Source organism: Fukomys damarensis, unplaced genomic scaffold, assembly GCF_012274545.1.
Source record: "Fukomys damarensis isolate Sample0158 unplaced genomic scaffold, DMR_v1.0_HiC HiC_scaffold_39, whole genome shotgun sequence".
Lineage (NCBI taxonomy): Eukaryota > Metazoa > Chordata > Mammalia > Rodentia > Bathyergidae > Fukomys > Fukomys damarensis.
Window position 1 is genome coordinate 112,374,404 of NW_022900951.1, and position 21,378 is coordinate 112,395,781.

General features: G+C 38.7%; 1 protein-coding gene across 1 annotated transcript; it reads left to right on the forward strand.

The window, feature by feature from the left end:
• The first annotated feature begins 12,009 nt into the window (after nucleotides 1-12,009).
• On the forward strand, nucleotides 12,010-16,381 carry Brs3 (bombesin receptor subtype 3). Its single transcript, XM_010642558.2, has 3 exons — nucleotides 12,010-12,443; nucleotides 13,992-14,343; nucleotides 15,792-16,381. Exons 1-3 carry the CDS (start codon nucleotides 12,010-12,012, stop codon nucleotides 16,200-16,202), a joined length of 1,197 nt encoding a protein of 398 aa, XP_010640860.1. The 3' UTR covers nucleotides 16,203-16,381.
• The last annotated feature ends 4,997 nt before the right edge of the window (nucleotides 16,382-21,378 follow it).

Here is a 21,378-nt window from a genome sequence, read left to right on the forward strand (position 1 = left end):
TCATTTTTGAACTGATAGACATTTAGGTTGTTTGAAGTTTCTTTTATAAGAAATGTTTCAGTATCCATTTGCACACTCATCTTTGTGTGGATATATACTTTGATTCACTTTGCGTAGATTTCTAGGAGTGGGACTGTGAGACAATATGGCAAATATCTGCTCTTCACTGATTTGAAACACCTTAATACGGATTAAAAAGCAGGATGGTGAAAGTTAGTCATGTGGGAATGGAACACATGATTAGGGGAGAGGATTCCTAAAAAAGAAAGATTACTGAGAAGACAGATACAAATGTGTTAAAAGAGAAATTAACCTACTTACTAATTTGTGCCTCTGTATTCATGAAGCCTAAACATTTTTATCTTATGCAAAATTGTTTCAATCTGTTATAATCGTAGAAGTTCACACTGGTCACTGTGTACAAGATTAGGCATATGTCACTGGACAAGTATGGTGATAAGCGCATTTATGAAGGCATGTAACACTAGGAATAGCCTACATGGTTGTCCACTTTTAGGAAGATATTAGGTTTACTCCTTTAACAAAAAGTTTTACTTAAGACATTCAGTAGAATTTTTTTTTCTGGTACGGGGGATTGAACTCAGGACCTTGCGCTTGTAAGGCAGGCAGTGGAACCACTGAACTAAGCCCCCAGCCCTAGAAATTTCTACTCTTCGTGGGGCCTACTATTGCAATTTGTATTCATTTTATTTGGCCTCTGTAGAGTTAGCTCCCCTTAGAATATGATGAAACTGTACCAATAAGGATTTGGGGCAATAATTTATGAGAATAAAGAACTCTGTGACAATAGGAATCATTATTACATAGATCCAAATGCATCCATAAGTCAATTGTATCCTCTTACAATTGATCATGCCCAGTAAATTATGACAAATAAATCCATCCTGTTTCCTAGCAGAAGAGTATAAAGCAAGGAAACTCTGCAATTACAGACTTGGATATTGCAAATTCTAGTTCTCTCTCTCTCTCTCTCTCTCTCTCTCTCTCTCTCTCTCTCTCTTAGTTCTCAAAAATACCAAGACTACTTGAGTCAGAGGCAAAATGTTTATCTCATCTTCACCCATTGGGAAGATAACCCCAAGAACCCTGAGCCATTTGGGACAGAGGTAACAAGAGTTCAGTAAATCTCACCAGAGATTAATATCTTAGGGATGAGGGCCAGGTCCAGGAACATATTTGATATATCATATCACGCAATATATTTTCTTTAATGAAGACTCACATAAATATCCCTTCAACCTTAATGTCAGGTAAAACTATGACCTACCAAATTAGAAACTCTGGAGGCAAGTTCTAGCAGACTCTTTTGATACGCCTTCTGGTAATTCTGATGGGAGCCAAAATGGTGAAGTAGTAATCAGCAGCAAAATTCAGCCTCTCTGAAACCTGAAATCCAGTTACCAGGAAAATAACGACTTGGTGCAAAAAAAAAAAAAAAAAAGAGGAAGAAGAAAGAGAATAAGAAGGAGGAGGAGGAAGGAAGGAAGAATGAAAGGGAAGAAGAGAAAAGAAGGAGGAGGGGAAGGAGGAGGAGAAGAAGAAGGAGAAGAAGAAGGAGAAGGAGGAGGAGGAACAGAAGAAGAAGAAGAAGAAGAAGAAGAAGAAGAAGAAGAAGAAGAAGAAGAAGAAGAAGACACAGACGCAGATGAAGACGAAGAAGAAGACAAAGACGAAGAAGAAGAGAAGAAGGAGGAAGAGGAAGAAGAAGAGGAAGAAGAAGAAGAAGAAGAAGAAGAAGAAGAAGAAGAAGAAGAAGAAGAAGAAGAAGAAGAAGAAGAAGAAGAAGAAGAAGAAGAAGAAGAAGCAGACACAGAAGCAGATGAAGACGAAGAAGAAGACAAAGACAAAGAAGAAGAAGAGGAGGAGGAGGAAGAAGAAGAAGAGGAAGAAGAGAAGAAGAAGGGAAGGAGGTTGAAGAGGAGGAGGAAGATCTCTAGGAATCAGGAAGGAACAGACAGTAAAATTAGAAACCAGAGAGAAGTTGGAGACTCAGACCACAATGCAAAGTAAAGAAGGAAACAATCTGAAGTTTACCCCATCTCCCAGGGAAAGAAACTTGTATCTGCAAACACAAGGTAAGTCCCCAGGGTTGGGAGCTCCAGGGAAAAACAATGGACTGGGCCAGCAGTGCTAGCTCCCTAAAAAGCCCATGGCTACTGTAAACCTCAAAAACAATGTGGAGATTCACTCTGAAGTGACTCCCTTGATATTGTCCGCCATATCTGAAGAAGGAATCTAGGGCAGAACCTACTATATTGCCGGAGAGTGTTTAATCAGATATCAATTTGGGAAGGGGTTGATTATTTAAGACTGAGACTCAGAACAATTAAAAAAAAACACTTCAAGATTCCCAGTAAAACTTCCCACCTGGTGGCAAATAGCTGTGGAAGACAGTCACAGCTAGAGGGTAGACCAGACATAGAGTTCCTGAGATATTTAAACTCAGGCTTGGAAGTATACAGGGCCCTGCCTTTTATGGTAAGGAGCCAGGCCCCAGAATATGGCTTTCAGAAGGAGCAGGTTCTTAAAGTACTGGCATTGGGCCAGGGGTTAACTCAGTGGTTCAGCCGCCTGCCTGGCAAGTGCAAGGTCCCAAGTTTGATCCCCGGTACCAAATAAAATAAAATAAAGTACTGCATTAAGTGCAGCAGGCTGCTTGATCCCTTGCCCCGCAGCCTAAACCCAGCAAAGATCAGAGGTCTCATTGCTTTTTCCATCTACCAATGGGAGTTAGGGTATGCCTTAGCTTGGCTAGTTGCCACAGCCTGGGGTAAATGGACAAGGGGGTCTCTAGAACAGGGGCACACCTCAGGAACCCACAGTCCTTAAAGCTAGGCCAAGAAAATCATGACTTGCTGGATTCACATAGTGTCCATCCTTGAAGAAAAAAAATCACACATTCAAAAACATTCAAAACTATGGTGAAAATGTTTGTTCTTTTTTCTTTCTTTCTTTCTTTTTGGACTAAATATTTTTCTCTCTTTTTTTCTCTTCTTCACTGGTGCTTTAGGGCTTGGAGAATTTTCCCTCTTTTTTTAATTTCCTTTAAATTTTAATTTTTTGCTCTTCTGAGTATTTGTCCCTTTTTCTCTTTTCTCCTTTTCATTTGTTCTTTTCTGTTATTTAAACCTAACTACATTAATTTCCTTCCACACTTTAATGAGAAACTTTACCTCACTTTTCTCTCCTCATCTTCCATTCTTAATTTTGCAAATTTCCCTCTTTAATTCTGCCATTCCTCATCCTCTGTATCCTCGGCCAGAGAGTGTTTAATCAGATATCGATTTGGGAAGGGGTTGATTATTTAAGACTGAGACTCAGAACAATTAAAAAAATTGTATCTTTACTCGTACAACCATTAAGCTTTATTAATCTTCAGATAGCTAACTCTATGGTACTACTTCCTATTGTTACTGGAGGTATAGTTGTCACATTTAGTAGATATTTGCTGTATGTCAATAAGTGATGTTCTTTAGTGCTTATAATATAATCACAGATCTCTTTTCTATGGTTAAATGTGGTACATTATTGGTTCTTAAGGTATGTCAATATCTTGTCTGTCTTTAGTGTTATTATTGTTGCTTTCTCAAAAACAGACCACATACTATCAAGTAAAACATGCTTAAGTACATGCAAAGGAACCAAAATTATACCATGTATATTATCAGATAATAGTGCAATGAAATTAAAAGTCAATGATAAAAGAAACCACAGAAATTGTGCAAACACATGGATATTTTACAAATACCCTCTTGAATAATCAATAGGTCACAGGAAAGAAAGAAATTATACAATTCCTATAATCAAACAATGATGTCAGTGCAATTTATCAGAACTAGTGAGATACTATGAAAACAATCCTGAGGAAGAAGTTTATAGCTGGGAATGCCCACATCATAAAAGCACAGCCATCCCACTTAATAAATAACCTAAATATGCACCCGTAGGTCCTAGCAAGACAAGAACAATCCAGATCCAGAGCTAGTAAAAAGAAGGAAATTATATCCTAAGAATCTTTATTTATTTATTTTTGTACTGGGGATCTAACATGGGACCTTGCGCTTGCCAGGCAGTCAGTGGCACCACTGAGCTAAGTCCCCGACCCCAAAGAAGGAAATTATAAAGATCAGAACAGAAATTAAAGAAATCAAGACTAAAAAAATACATACAATGAATCTTTGAAATAATACACAAAATAGACAAACTTCTAGCCCATGCTACCCCCCTAAAATTAAAGAAAATACTTAATATAATTAGGAATAAAAAAGGCAAAATAATAATGGACACTTTAAATCCAGGTTGCTAGTAAGTACTTTGAGAAACTGTACTATAATAAATTGGAAAATTCATAGAAAATGGCTAGATTCCTAGATACATATGAATTTCCAAAATGCAACCAAGAAGATATAAAAACCCTGAATAATCCAATAACTGGCAATGAAGTTGTATCAGAAATAATAATTTAAAAAATTACGAGCTAAGAAAAGCCAAGTTCCCAATGGAATCACCGCTAAATTCTACAAGAACTTTAGGGAAGATCTAATGCCAACATTTTTCAAACTGTTTAATGAAATTTAAAAGGAAAGAATACTCCTACAGTCATTCTTGCAAGATAGTATTACCTTGATTCCAATACCAGAGAATGACTCAACCAAAAAAGAGAATTATAGGTTAATATTTTTAATGAACATAGTCACAAATATCAACAAGATGATGGCAAACACATTGCAACAAATCATCAAAAAAATCAGACATCATTACAAAGCAGGATTCATCCCAGTGATGCAAGTATGGTTCAATGTATGCAAATTGATAAGTGTTATATGTCAGATAAAGAGAAGCAAGGACAAAAATTACACGGTAATTTCAACTGACACAGAGAAAGTCTTTGAGAAGATCAAAAATCCATTCATGATTTAAAAAACCTTAAAGAATATCGATATAGAAAGACCTTATCTCTATTTGATAAAAGCCATTTATGACAAACCAATTGCCAATAACTTCTTAAATGGGGAAGATCTGAAAGCTTTCCTTCCAAAATCAGGAGCAAGATAAAGTCTTCCACCAACACAACTCCTGTGAAATATAGTTCTTAGACCATTAACCACAGCAATAGGACAAGAAAGGGAAACACAAGGGGTATGTATATTTGCAGATGACATGGTCCTCTATGTGGAAGATGCAGAAAGTTCTACCAAAACATATGTAGAATTAGACAAATTCAGTAGTGTAGCAGGATATAAAATCAATACACAAAAATCAACAGCATTGTATGTAGCTCAGTGGTAGTGTACCTACCTGGCATGCACAAGGTCCTGAGTTTGATCTCTGGCACCGCAAAAAAAAAAAAAAAAGCAAGCACTCCTGTACACCAATAACTAACTCACTGAGAAAGAAAGTAGGAAAAAATACCATTCACAATGGCATTAAGAAAAATCAAATGCTTAGGAATTAACCTAATTGAGAAAGTGAAAGAACTCTACAATGAAAAACTACAGTGTACTCTAAAAAAGGAAATCAAAGTGCATGTCATAAAATGGAAAGATGTTCCTTGTTCGCGGATGCTAGGCAGAACCAATATTGTCAAAATGGCCACATTTCCAAAACTGAAATTCAGATTTAATGCCATCCCAATCAAAATACCAACAGCATTAGTCAGAACTGGAGAAAACAAACCTAAATTCATATGGAACCAGAAGAGACTTATAATAGCAAAAGAAATCCTGGACAACAAGAGCAAAGCAGGAGGCAACACAATCCTCAAATTCAAGTTATACTACAAAGCTACAGTGATAAAAACAGCATAATTTTTTTAAAAAATGACATGTGGATCAATGGAATAGAGCATGCAGAAACAACTCCAGGCACTTTCAGCCATCTGATCTTTGACAAAGCGGCCAAGAACTTACCCTGGAGGAAAGATAGCCTTTTTAACAAATGGTGCTGGCAAAACTGGCTATCCACATGCAAAAGATCAAATCTAGACCATATCTCTCACCAAGTACTAAACTAAAATCAAAATAGATCAAAGATCTAAATACTAAAACAGAAACAATCTGTTGGAAGACAACGTAAGTAAAACCCTTGAAGTCATAGACATAGGCAAGAACATTCTAAACAGAACCCCGATTGTACAAGAAATAATACTAAGCAGGAATCAACAAGGGATTCATATCAAAGTTTGTGCACAGCAAAAGAAACAACCAACAAAGTAAAGAAAGAAAAAACTTTCCAGCTATTCCTCGGACAGTGGACTAATATCTAGAATATATATAAAGTACTCAAAAACATTATCCCTAGCCCTCGCAAAATAAAAGACCCAATCTGAAAATAGGCAACTGAAATCAACAGACACTTCTCAGCAGAAGTACAAATGGCCAATAAATATATGAAAAAAATGTTCAATAATTCTGACCATAACAGAAATGCAAATTAAAACAGCACTGAGATTCCACTTATTCAACACTGAACTGAGATTGCTTCTGAATCATTAAAATATCAAATACTAACAAATGCTAGTGAAGCTGAGGGGGAAAAGAAATACATTTATATTGTTTGAGGGGATGTACAGCCAATATAGAAATCAGTATGGGCATTTGTCAAAAAATCAAAAATAGAAATTACATTTGATCAGGCTGTTCCCTTCTAGATATCTTCCCAAAAGAGTGAAAGACATGAGATTATAGTGTTACATCCATTCCCATGATTTACGATACTTAAATTTTGGAAGAGGCTTATATGTTCATCTGTAAATGAATACATAAAGAAAATGGGATATTTATACACAATGGAGTACTACTGTGCCATAAAAAAAGATAAACATGAATCTCAAAGACCATAATTTTTAAGTGAAATGAATCAAACACAGAGCTTAAATATTGCATGGTTTCTCTCATGAAAAATATACATATTATAAATAAAGAACAAAATTAAAGATAATTCATAGGAAATAAAGAGATAGAGCTTTTGCAAATGGAAAGGGGACCAAGACATGGAGGAAAAAAGGGAATAGGGAGGGGAGGGAGAATAAAGGTATGAAAGCAGAATTAAGATGTGTTATGTACATGTCCCAACTCCCCTCAAGGAATGTAATCATTTTGTGCTACAAACATGTACTAATAAAAAATAAAAATTGAGAAAAAAACTCAAAATCTGAGAACCACTATCCTTTTTATTTTTAAATTAATTTTATTGGTACATTTTAGATATACATGATAGCATGCATCATAGGGAATTTGTACCTGTACATGATATATCTTGATTCTCTTTTTCCTCAATCTCCTCCCCTCCCTTCAACCTCTCTTCCCCTTCTGATTCACAAAAGCTTTGTTTCCGTTTTTTTCCTTCTTTCCTCCTTTCTCTTGTTCACCTTCCCATCTGAGCATTTTCTTCCTATTTCACAATATCTATTATACATTTTGGTCCTTATTTACCCTTTTGATTTTTCACACCAGAGAAGCCATGTGATATTTACACATATGTGTCCAATTTATTTCACCTAAGAAAGTTGTCTCAAGGTGCATCCATTTAGCTAGAAATATCTCAAGCTCATCATTCTTTTTCTTCAGCTTTAATTGAGTTTATTGGTACATTTTAGGGATACAGTACAGTTACATTCATTGTTGGGATCTTGTACCTCTACATGACAAGTCTTGATTCTCATTTTTTCCCCTTACCTCTGCCCTCCCTTCAGCCCCTCCTCCACTCCCCATCTACAAACACTTTATTTCCATCTTTTCATTATCTCACATTTTTTTCTTTTCCCACTTATTAGGATTCTGTATTATTGCAGATTATTCACACCAGAGAAACTATTTGGTATTTACACACGTGTGCCTTATTTATTTCACTTAGGAGTATATCTTCAGTATGTACCCACTTTAAGCTCATCATTCTTTATGGCAGAGTAGCGCTCCATTGTATAAAAAAAAAGCCTTTATATTCATTCATTTTTTGATGGGTGTTTGGGGTGTTTCCAAGATTTAGCTATTACAAACTGTGCTGCTATAAACATGGGTGTGTATATATTGCTGTGATATGATGTTTCTTTGGGAAGATACGCAGAAGAGGAATAGCTGGGTCAAATGGAACCTCTAGTTTTAGTTTTTTAAGGAATCTCCACACTGATTTCCACAAAATTTCTACATTGCCACCAACAGTGGAGAAGGAGTCTCTTTCCCAACAGCCTAGCTAGCATTTGTTACTGGTTGATTTCTTTATGATAACCATTCTTTCTAGAGTTAGACGGAATCTCAGCATTGTTTTAATTTGCATCTCTCAAATGACCAGAGATGTTGAACATTTTTTTTCGTGTATTTATTTGCCATTTCTACTTGCTCATTTGAGAAGCGTCTGTTCATTTTAGATGCCCACTTTTGGATTGAGTCTTTAAATTTGGGGGTCTGATTTTTTTTAGTTCTTTATACATTCTGGGTATCAGCCCTTTGTCTGAGGAACACTGGCAAAAAATTTTTCCCACACTGTGTGTTGTCTCTTCACTCGGTGGTTTCTTTTGCTGTGCAAAAGCTTTTTAGTAAGATAAGAACCCAGGTGTTGATTCTTTGTAGTATTTTTTGTGTCACTGGGGTTTTAAGAGCCACTGTCTTTTTAAAATGATGACTGAGAACCTTGGAGCCAAACTTATAGCCATTCTCTAGCCACCATTTCCTAACTCCTTTGTCCATCATTTTAGAGTTAGATGGGGGGCTCTCCACCACTCTTAGATTCCAAGTTTTCAGAGATTTAAACAAGATATTGACACCACTAACTGATTGGACTGAACTAGGAAACCCAATTTTATAAAATGGGTAATTATTTGTTCAATGTCCAATATTTCTTTTGAATTAAAAGATACATTAGGATTGTGTTTCAATTACTTAGTCTGTAACCAAGTAATTGGTATTGGAAACCATGAATGACATAATTGACCAATTGTGCACTACAAACAAAAAATAACTTCATCATTTTGGATAGATTAAGTGCCATTCAACTTTAGTTACAAATGTTTAATTAGTTGTGGTTATTGTTTATGAGTGGGTTATAAAGTTATAAAAAGAAGTAGATATTCTAAAAGGAGATGTATTTAAAGTATTTATCATGAATTGTTTGTTAACTTTGAAAGCTCTTGTTCTTGGGTTAAAACAACATGCAGACGACCTAAGTCTACAATGTCAGAAGAGAAAATATGGTTCATAGCAAGGAACTGAGTGTTTTTTAGATCTGTCACCGATTTTTTTTTTTTTTTGGTACTGGAGATCATCATGCAGAGGATGATATGATTCTTTTAATTTTTTTGACTGTCTTCATAACAAATTTTTTTAAATGAGGTGTTGAAATGAGGTGTTTTGCAATTGATTGCATCATCTCTAAGGATGCTTCCATCTCTGATATCCTGAGATTCTGGAATTCTAGAGATTCAAATATGCCAGTACTACTCCAATATTGCTATTTTCTCCATCTTCTGACCAGAAGGAAGAGAGAAAAGGCAAAGAACACTGATGGCTACTGCCTGCTGAAAGTAGGACAGAGAGAGAGAGAGAGAGAGGTCTTTCAAATTTACATAATTTCAGAAATCGCATACTAGTGTTATTTTCTTACAAAATATTGCTGTGTGAAGATTAGCTGCAGTATGAATTTGGAGATACTTTTCCCTCTTTGCTAAATGATATGCAGGAATCCCAGAGAGATTTCATCATCAGTTTGGTGAGATCTAGATGTGAATAGTAGGGAGACTTTTTTCTGACCTTTTTCTTTTTCTTTTCTTCCTTCTTTCTTTCATTAATTTTTTATAGAGATTATCTTAAAAAGCCAGCCTGGTGCATGAAATTACTTAAGGGTGTACACTGAAAAATTTAGGGATTTGGGTTTATATATTCTCTCCGCATTCCCATCAAAAGTACTTATTTGATGGAGTAATGCAAGCTGTGGAGATGGTTCATAAAGGGTGAAGTATAGTGTGGTTTGGGGGGGGCTCAAATTAACCAGGTATTTCTTGCAATTCACTCACTTCTCTTTCTCTGTAGAATTTATTGCACCTATTCGGTTAGTATGAAGAACTGCAATTCTTTGCCCACTTGATTACCAGCTAGCAAAATACTTTGGTGTTTTTTATTTCATTTCCCAAACTAATTTGTATTATGGTCATATTTATAAACACTGCACTATGCAAAGTTTTTCCTAGCTGCAAGAATATTGATTGAATTTGATAATTTCAAAAAATATTTCTCAGCAGGTATTATTAGCTGCCTTCAAAATGCTGGCCTCCCACTTCCAAACAATCCCCTAACATGCACACACATGCACTTTTCTGTAACAGGAGCTTCTGCTGCTGGTACTAAGGTGATTGTCTTAATTTTCTACTTCTCACATTCAATGTAAACATCATCTACATACCCCTCATCTCCAGAGTAATCCATGACATTTCCTCACCTGAAAATAGTGACTTTCATTCTTAGAAATCTTGTTGTGTCAGAACTTCAATTGGTAGTGTTCTGTGTTATTTATTTTGGAATAAATCAGGTTCATTTTAACCCTTTCTAGTTAGAAAAACACTTCATTTTAAACACCTCATTTCAACACCTCATTTAAAAAATTTATTATTAAAACAGTCAAAAGAATTAAAAGAATCATATCACAGTGATATATACACACCTATGTTTATAGCGGCACTGTTTGTAATAGCTAAAACTTGGAAACAGCCCATTTGCCCATCATTTGGAAACTGGATAAAAAAGATGTGTTTTTTTCTATAAAATGGAATATTACTCAGCCATAAAGAATGAGAAACCAGATTCATTCATAGGAAAATGGATACATATTGAGGATATACTCCTAAATGAAATAAGTAAGTCACGCATGTGAAAATACCGAATAGTTTCTCTGGTGTGAAAAGCTACAATAGTACACAAGATCCTAATGGGATAATTAATAGTGTGAAATAGGAAGAAAAGGGCTAAAGGTGTAGGGAAAGTGGGAAGGGTAGAGGAAAGGTAATAAAGGAAAAGAAAAAAATATGAGAAAATGCAAAAATGGAAATAAAGTGTTTGTAAATGGGGAGGGGAGGGGGATGAAGGGACGGCAGGGACAAGGGGTAAAAATGAGAACCAAGACCTGTCATGTAAAGGTACAAGATCCCAATAATGAATGTAACTGTACTGTATACGTAAAATGTACCGATAAACTCAATGAGAAAAAAAACCCAGTCAAATGGTAAAACTTTTTATTAGATCATTTAGGGACACAGTAACAGGTGGTTTGCCTGGCCTTTTCACCTTTTAAAGGCTCCTTTGATTGGTGCAGCAAAGTGCCTGCACTATGCAGGCCTGGGAATTACCCTGTATCCAAGCTAGGTATTAAGCCCCAGTCAACTGAATTATTGCTTCTTGGAGGTGGTATGAGCCCTATCAAAGTGTGAATGATTTGTTGCTTGAGCACCACTGTGACGGAAAATCTTGAAAAATGGGTTCAAGGTTTTGCTTCATGGGACACTTGCACTTATTTATCATGTAAAACAAAGTGGATTGGACTACCATGTGACTGTGGGGGGCCAAATGGGGGGGGCGGCGGAAAAATTTTCCAAAATTTTTACAGAAAATTCTGGGTGGGTATGAAGTCAAGGTGATTCTACTAAACAATAAGATGACTTAATTGTCCCAGTTAATCAGGGGGTAGCCCACTGGGGTAGAATAAGCAACTGCAGAGCATTTTCCTTAGCTCCTTCCTACCTCTTACGCCACAGGCACGCCAGTAAGACAAGCACCTCCATCCTCCCCTCCCACTCTTCAGTGACAGATCTGTAAGCGCTTAGCAAAGCGTGCTTGGATACACAGAGCAACTGAAGCACAGGAGCATGTGGATGTCTTAGATTTTCTTTCCAGTCTGTGCTGCTCTCTTCTCTTAACTCCACCCCACTACTAGACGTAGGCATTAGACGTGACAGTCAGCCACATTTGAACAGAAGAAAATACTGAAGACACAGTCTCCAGGAGAATGTCTCACAGGCAGCCTCAGTCACCTAATCAGACTTTAATTTCAATCACAAATGACACAGAAGCATCCAGCTCTGCCGTCTCCAATGATATCACAAATAAAGGCTGGACCGGAGACAACTCTCCAGGAATAAAAGCACTCTGTGCCATCTATATCACTTATGCTGTGATCATTTCAGTGGGCATCCTCGGAAATGCTATTCTCATCAAAGTCTTTTTCAAGACCAAATCCATGCAAACAGTTCCAAATATTTTCATCACCAGCCTGGCTTTTGGAGATCTTTTACTTCTGCTGACTTGTGTGCCGGTGGATGCAACCCACTACCTTGCAGAGGGATGGCTGTTCGGGAGAATCGGTTGTAAGGTGCTCTCTTTCATCCGGCTCACTTCTGTTGGAGTGTCAGTGTTCACGCTAACGATTCTCAGCGCTGACAGGTGAGTCTTTTTTCTGTTATATTTTCTAGGATGTGAAATTAGACAAAAAGAAAGGAAAGCATGTACTTAGCATTTACTGGCTACTATTCTGCTTTTCTTACACTGTGAAACGGGGATGTAAGATTGGAAATCCGGTGGCTTTTTAATTCAAAGTTAGTGTAAAAACGTTTATTTTCCTGCATTAGCATCTAAGGAGAGGTTGAAAATGTGTGCTTTAGGGGAAATGTATTTTCTTTCGAGTGTAATTGTTCGCTTGAAAGGATACCAAACGGCGTTTTTATTTTCCTCCTGGCTTATTAAGTAAGGCAAATTGTTGCAGGTGTAAAAGAAAAAAAAATCCATGCTTTATACATTAGTGCAGCCTAGTGGTACAATATTGTCAACATGAAAACATTGGCATAGGTGTGAAATTAACCACAGATGCATTATCATATACCAGAAGAATGGTAAAGAGATAACGTGCATCTAATTTATTTGAAATTCATCAAATTAGCTAATGGCAGAAAAGCGGTGGGATTTTCACCTCCCTGGTAACTCAGTGTAAAGTCATCACTTAATTCCATTTGTTTTCTCTATAGGCGTTCAGTGACACTATCATTTCCAGAGAGATAAATTAAGCTTGATTGACTTTTAGAGCTCTGTGGCTAGTGCTTATGAAAAACCTCCTGCCGTCAGGGTGTTCGGACTGTTAGGATATTTTCCATCTAAGTACTGTGTTTTTCTGTCTTCCTAACTGTGAAAGCATGAAAAAAAAATGAGGCTCCAAATGTTAAAAGTGATGCTTTTAGATGCCTGGAAGAAGCCTGTAAGTAATCAATGCCTAGCAGTATTAGAAGGAGCAGCTTATTCAGACTGTGGAATTTGAGCGGAGAAAAGGGTTTCCCTGTGTCTTTTGAATTTTCTGCTTTCACTGGCAGACTTTTGTAAAGGCTGCAAGCTTGAAGGGGGATTTGTCCAATGCCGCGGCATCTTTGCAGGGGCATGGGGCTGTGATTTTATCTTTGCCTTGTCCGAAATCTCACAGATCAATCAGCTTGGGCAGCAAAGTAGCACTTGTGAACGGGAAAGAAATTAACCCCTCTCCTGTTTACTGCTGTGAACCCCTGGATTCTTTTCTAGGAAGATTGAAGGCTGCTCACTCATGAGGAAAGAAGAGTTAATTCCGTTTAGCATGAGTGACTTAGACAAAAAGAAAGTCTTTTCGAATGCGTAAAGTAATATATAAGTGGCAAATTACTCTCAATCACACATGAAATGGTGCTGAAAAAATGATTCCTAAACAGAGGATGTATACATTAAATTATAAAATTGCAAATTGGCAATATCTCATGGGAGTGAATAAAGAAAAAGCCAATGAAGATAAACAAAATGCCTTGGGGTGTATTACGTGTCTTTAAATCCGTAACCTATTCTAGCCACTTAATGTTGATTTGATTAAACATGTGTGGTAGGATGTAGAGCTGGATGACTACCAAGGTCGTATTTAACCCTAAGATTCTGCAATTTTGATATGTATTTTCACCTTTGCTTCTGATTATGTGCTTGTAGATACAAAGCAGTTGTGAAGCCCCTCGAGCGACAGCCCTCCAATGCCATTCTGAAGACCTGTGCAAAAGCTGGCTGTGTCTGGATCGTGTCCATGATATTTGCTCTGCCAGAGGCTATATTTTCAAATGTATACACTTTACAAAATTCCAACAAAAATAGGACATTTGAATTGTGTGCCTCTTATCCTGTCTCTGAGAAGCTCTTGCAGGAAATACATTCTCTGCTGAGCTTCTTAGTGTTCTACATTATTCCACTCTCGATAATTTCTGTCTATTACTCTCTGATTGCTAAGACTCTTTACAAAAGCACCTTGAACATACCTACTGAGGAACAAAGCCATGCCCGCAAGCAGGTATGTATTAATTGATACTGACACAAATACAGTTTGAGCTTAGAACTGAAATTTCTACTTTTGCATAGTGAGCAACTGTGTATTTATCTGTGTATAAATACAATAGCAGTGTAGAATTGTTAACACTATGGGCTCTGGTTTTAATGCCACACATACTAGCTGAGCAATCTTGAGCAAGTTCCTTAACCTCTCAGAGCCTCAGTTTCCTTATCTATCAAACAAAGATGAGGACTAGATGATATAGATAAATGTGCTTAGCATCATTTCTGGAGCAGAGTAAGCATTCCATAAATGGTGGGACTACTGTTATTAGAGAGGGAATGGTTGAGGTTTGGGAGCAGTAAAGATTATTTATCTCATGTAATAGTAAGGAACATTGCATAAGGTGAGACTATAAAGCAAAACATGTTTTGTATCAGAAAATGTAACATAATAATAGAAATGCACAAGATGGTAGAACTGGCAAGAACCCATAACATTATTTAGTACAAACCACTTGCACATGGGGGGGTGAGGTGGGAGGGGTACAGGGGTACGTTGCCTATGAAAGGAAAATAATGGGACTCAAAGAAGCTCGAGTAAGACCGTTCCAAGAGCCAGATTTGGTCTCCTCTCACAAATATGGACAGAATAAAGGGGGCGTTGCCAGAACATAGACTCAGAGGGACAAAGGGGGGAGGGTATTCCATTTGAGTCCTGCTTGGTACAGAGAGCTGTGCCTTTCTGTGGAGTTACTCCTTTCAGTTAATGCCACAGCAGTGCACAGAAAGCTGAAGTTGTGTCATCTTTGTTCTGTCTGAGACCACAGACTTTACCTTCACTTAACCTGTGTGTGTATGCCAGATATGGTTAGGATTACTCTCACTTATGAAGGACAGCATATTTGCTTTGTATTCTTTGACTATATGGTTACAATTCTATCGATCACAAGCAATTTTTTTGTAGTGCTAGGGATTGAACCCATGGCTTGCACATTCTATGCAAGTGCTTTAACATTCAGCTACACCCCCAGATCTGAAAACAATTCCTGATACCAATTTGACAACTTTCATTATCCAGGGATAACTATTCTCCCCTAATCAGCCTCTGTGGATGCAGTGAAAGCAGTTTTGGACAGCGCCTGCTTTAAATTAAATTAAGTTGTTGGGAATTCCACAGCACTCCTGGAGTTGCAGACATCCTAGCATATCACAAAACCACAGGGTGGTAGGAGGTCTTGGAATTAGAGTTAATGAGACCAAGATCATGGGTTACCATGCCAATTAATTGGCTGTGTTCTGTAGCCACAGGCTGACTTCCTGCACATCCCAGCCAATAGCTGACAAGCGTGTGTACCAAGGGACACCAGCATGTCAGCTCTAAATTTCTATGGAAATCTAGAGAATGGCTTTGAAAAATCTCTGCCAGTGAAATGATTTTTGTGTGTGTCCTTTTCTTCCCTCCTGTAGATCGAATCCCGGAAAAGAATTGCCAAAACGGTTTTGGTGCTGGTGGCTCTGTTTGCTGTCTGCTGGTTGCCGAATCACCTCCTGTATCTCTACCACTCATTCACTTCTGAAACCTATGTAGACCCCTCTGCCATACATTTCATTGTCACCATTTTCTCTCGGGTACTGGCTTTCAGTAATTCCTGTGTAAACCCCTTTGCTCTCTACTGGCTGAGCAAAACCTTCCAGGAGCAGTTTAAAGCTCAGCTGTTCTGCTGCAAGGGAGAGCTGCCTGAGCCTCCTCTTGCTGCAACCCCTCTTAACAACCTGGCTGTGATGGGAAGGGTCCCGGGTGCTGGGAGCACAATCTCTGAAATTAGTGTGGCCTTGTTCAGTGAGTGTGCCGTGAAGAATGAAGAGGACAGAGTCTAGCTTTCCTATTAAAGTGTTTTTTCCTCCCAGTGTGTGTATCCAGCTCTAAGCTGTGCCACAGGTGTGTGGTTGGTTTTTTCTTGTTTGTGAACTGTGTTGAAGTCTTAGGAGTTAAGGATCCATATAAGTAACAGATGAACCATGGTTTCCTTTGAAGTACAGTGATGCTATGGGGCTAACTAAATTAAAGCTCGTGAAGTATAGAAAGACATGTTTGTATATGCCAGTGAGCTCTAAGGGAGGCTGAATTGGAGGAAAGAAATAAACAAGATGAAACATAAAAATCTAATTTATTTCCATCACATCTCTGATGCTTCTAACTGCTCCTAGACTCCTTTGTTATTGAATTATGTTTGTGTTTCTTACGTGGTGTGAATCTAGGGATTATACTTTGTGTAGGAAAAGGAGATCAAAAAGAGATAAAACATCTCTTACACAGTTCTCTTAAAGAATAAGTGACTGCCCTTTTCCGTTAATCTCTATTCCATTATAACTAAACCTGCAGTTTAAATGAAAACGTGTGGGGGCTGGTGAGGATCAAGTATTGAGAAAGGATCTGGGGCAGGGTGATTGCCTTACTGGGTCAACACTTCGTGGCTTCATGTAGTTCTGCCTAGAACTGCATTAAGAACTGGGCAGAGTTGCTTTGCATAAATACTGTGGAGAAGCTGCCTTACTCTCAGGCAGAATAAGTGGCCACATTTATGGTGTTGTTAAGGGCCCCACAGGACCCCTGTGGAAAAATCTGTACCTGCCAGCATCTGAGACTCTTCCTTTAAGGAAAGTCATTTCTTTTGGGTAAGTAGTGCCCTCTTTCTGAAAACCTGAAGAAGTGCCACTTGAAATCCTTACCAGCTGGGTGTGCAATTGTCATCAGCTCATCTTCCTGCTTGACTTTAGTAAACGTGTTGGGTGCCTAAGTCCTGTAAGAGTGTGACCTAACTAACATGTCCCTGGAAATCAGATGGAAGGCTCTGATTTTCTATCCTCTGCTCCTATTGCTAACCCAATAAGCTTGTTAATAACTGTCATATTAAAGCCTGTGTCAATAGCCTTGTCAGATTTAGACTTGTGGTTTCAGAAAACATATTCTTGGAGCAAATTAAAGCTTATGTCTGGCACAATAGATAGTCAAATTTGTATTTTTTAAAACTTGATATGTGAGTGTGCTTTTGATAGTTGTGAGCTTTCTTTAAATGGCTTGTGTGGTTGTGAACTTTTGCTAATGATGTGGCTCACAAGGGGATATATAATGTTGTTAACACCAGACTTTAAATCTATAAAATTGGTTTACTTAAAAGTGGGGTGCTGGTGTTGTATTAATGTTGCTTTAAAGTGGGCATTGTAATAAGTGGGAGAAAACAAATAAACATGAAATAAAGTTTCAAATGGTTCTGTGTAACTTTATTTTCTAAAATCATTTCTGGCAGTTATAACTAGGAACACATTTTAATTCCAAAACTAAGCTATTTTCAAGTCACAGAACTCTAAAATATTTTTACCTCCGAGTAAATGTTTTATCTTTACTCTCCTAAGTATAACATGTTAGTAATAATTTGATAAAAATCCAGGTAACAAAAACTAAGAAGGCTCATTAGCACTTCATAAAACTGAAGCCCAAAGAACTTTTTTTCATTGTTAATAATCCCTAAGGGATGCAGGGATGTGATATAAAAAGATTCCCTAAATGTTTTCATAGGGCACCAGCCTCCTTCCATCCACAGATGAAGAATTGGGGTTAAAATTTGTGGCTATGTTTTGACTTTTTGGAGAGGGTGTCTCTCTTTTAATAGATTATCCTTGTCAGTAGGCCACAATCTCTTGCATACTGCTTATCATGGCACCAGAAATGGAAGATTTCGACGGGAGATTTCCTACAGGGGTATAGTAGTGAAACACATATGAAACAAATTTTGCTCAGGGTCTTCTCATGCTCAAGATTTAGGATTCCGGCCATAATAGTATACTATAAAACAAAGTCACAAAGTTAGCTGTAGCATAAAATATAGCCAGCAGGCAAGTCTCCACCACTGACACTGAAAAGTGCTGGAAGTTAACACTAGCATGCATGCTGTGAATAGCAAACTAAGTTTTAAAGAATTTCTGCAATTTTCACCATCTTAGGTGAAGGATCTGTCAGATGTGGGATGCTGACTTTTTTTCTTTTTTGTTTTCAGTGCTGGGGATCAAACCCAGGTCCTTGCTCATGCTAGGCAACTGCTCTGACACTGAGGTACATCCCCACCCCTTTTTACATTTTACTTTGAGACAGTTTCCTCTCCCTAAGTTGCCCAGGTGGGGTGAAAACTTGTGACCTTCCTGCCTCATCTATCCCAGTAGCTAGGAATTACAGACATGTGCCACGGCACCCAATCATCAGTCTTTTTGTCAGCAGTTGCATTTATTTCTACTAAATCTTCAGATTACAGGATGTGGAGACAAGAATATTCCTGTACAGAGCTGGCATGAAGAGGCTATTTAAAAATTGAATTTGCTATAGTTCCTTAATATTTCAGAAAGCCTTTCTCGGGCAGATAGGTGACTTCTTCAGCCCAGCAGTCTCTGCTTTAGTAGGTTATATATATTTCATCCACCAAGAAGGTCATGGCCTGTTAGAACAGTATTACAACACAGACCACCCCTTACTGAGGTCAAATAGAGAAGAATGAGTCCTTCAAAGAGAAGCTGGCTGTTTGGACTCCACCTGGCTCCTCTTCCTAGGACCAGGAGTCTCTCATGCAGCCCATCTACAATATGTCCTAGGAGTTTCAGGAACCATTCCCTGCCTCTAGAGCAGTAATGGCTAACCTTTCAGAGCTTTCAGTGATAACAAACAGACTGCTGTAGCACACGTGCCATAGGTTCACCACCACTAGTCTCCCTTTTTGCTTTGCTATTTTGAATGTTTTTGTAAGTTGCAAAAAACCAAATCATTATTAAAAGGCAACTTTCAGGTATTACAAAGAGAATGGCATGGCAGGTACACATTGCCTGGCTCCCAATTCACTGCACCATTATTATGATGATTCGGTGACCCTCTTAATATTGCTTTGGTTGCTCCTTTCACCTCTGGGGTACTTCTCCATAGTAGGCTGTCCCTGTTCTTCTTTTTATGTGTGCCTCCCTGCCTGGTTCTACTTTGGCCATGCACATGTGTTTCATGCTCTAACATGCCAGGAGAGGCTCTTATTGGAAGTTAGTCAAACCCATTAAAGTAACAGGGCTGGGGATTTACTTCAGAAGTGCCACCACCTGCCTCGCAAGAGCAAAGTCCCAAGTTCGATCCCTGGTACCTTAAAAAATATTACCCTTACAGGTCACACCAAAGGCCTCCAGGCAGCCTTTGAATGGCTGGGTGACATGGGACCTAGGCATAAGAAAGCTCTTTGGTCACCTGCTTGGAAGGGGGCTGTGGTAAAGCAGATACTCAGGGCATCAGGTGCAGTACAATGAGGTATATATTATCACCTATGCTGTGAACTCGATCAGAAATGAAATGGGAGGGCCAGGGATTTAGCTCAGTGGTTTGGTGGCCTGCCTTGAAAGCACAAAGACCCGAGTTCAATCCCCGGAACAAAAAAAAAAAAGAAAGAAAAGAAATGGGAGGCCAACAACACATTGCTGAAACAGCTGTATATTATTTTTGGATCCAGGAAGAAATTTTTAACAATGTTTAAATGAGCCTAAAAAAATCTCCTGTTATAAAGATACATGCAAATTCAGTTTTCCAACAGTTCCTACTGAAACAAGAGCTTTATGAAAAAAATGTAATTGAAAACAAAAATAAGCCCCAAGTACTATTTTAAAAAACCTTGCTATACTTGAAATCTAATTCACTCAGATGATATGTTTGGAGCCTGGATTTTCCAGAACCTGTACCTCATTCACCATTGTTTATATGCAAATACTACTAGAATATAATTTCTTTTCTCTTTTGGGGACCGTGCCTTGCTATGTAACCCAGGGTGCCCTTGAACTCACAGTGTTCCTCCTGCTTCAGCCTCCTGAGTGCTGAGATTATAGATGTGTACCACTACACCCAGCTAAATAGAAATAATTTCTGGGGAGCTTCGCCCACTCTCAAGTCTGGGTTATAATATTAATGTTTTCAATTCCGAAATAGTTTATTTTTAATATTTTAAATGGCAATTTTTATATGAGAGCAGCAAATATCTGTAAATATAATCCACATACAAAAAAAGCTCTCTAGGGTCAACTTTGTGAGTGTAAAAGGGTGCTGAGATCAAAAAGTTTTGAGTACCACTCCTTTCCAGCAGACTGCACTTTTGCTATCATATCATTTGCCAACCATCCTGTTCCTCTGGGCTGTGTCTCCTTGACACATGTCACTAGATCTTCATACACTGCCTGTTGCTTAGTAGGAGCTCAGTAAATATCCGCCAAATTAAAAAGGCGGACTTCTTCACTTTTAGCAGGGGGCAATTTCTGGAGTGGGAGAGTCTGTTTAGTGAAGCATGCTGTGCCTTTCTAAAAGACAAAAAGTGGAGTCAGTTACACAGTAAAGCTGGTGTTTACACTGGTATGTTTACATGTGAGCCTCAAAGTCTGGGGCCGGAGGACGGGCGAATCCTGGGATACAATGGCAAACAATGACTGCCCCTACCTCCCTTCCACACACTGGAACTCCAGCCTGAGGAAGGTACCAGACCGATAAAGGAGGTGAGATCATTAGTTGAATCCATTCATTCGCCCCACACTAAACACCAGACCTCCGGGCCAGGTGCTTAAACTACCAAAATGAACAACAGCAGGTGTCTAGCCTAGAACAATCCTTTCAAAGTAAGGAAAAGGCCAGATATCTGCGCAGGGGAGGGGCCTTCGGGCGGAGGAGGTGCGTCGTTTTCTCCCAGCCGGGAAACTGGTCCCGGCCGCCCCACCCACTTTCCCAAGATGGCGCCCGCTGCATGGCAATATTCCCACGGCTTCCTGCGGGCCACCGCCAGGGCCAAACCTAGCCTCCTCTATCTGGGACCCGACCGAGCCCAAGACCTTGGGATGTTGCGGATACCCACGGGCCGCGACCTTTCCCAACGCACGCATCGGTGGGCGTAGACGCTAGGGAGCACCGCGCCCTCTGGCGCCCCGCCCTCGGGCCTCGAGGCCGTAGGCCTGCGTCGGCGCCTTTTGACGCCATTTGTGGGCGTGGCGACGCGAT

Coding starts and splice junctions, on each gene's coding strand:
- Brs3 (XM_010642558.2), top strand. CDS start 12,010: ATGTCTCACAGGCAGCCTCAGTCACCTAATCAGACTTTAATTTCAATC. Junction 12,444..13,991: donor ACGATTCTCAGCGCTGACAG/GTGAGTCTTTTT, acceptor ATGTGCTTGTAG/ATACAAAGCAGTTGTGAAGC. Junction 14,344..15,791: donor AAAGCCATGCCCGCAAGCAG/GTATGTATTAAT, acceptor TCCCTCCTGTAG/ATCGAATCCCGGAAAAGAAT.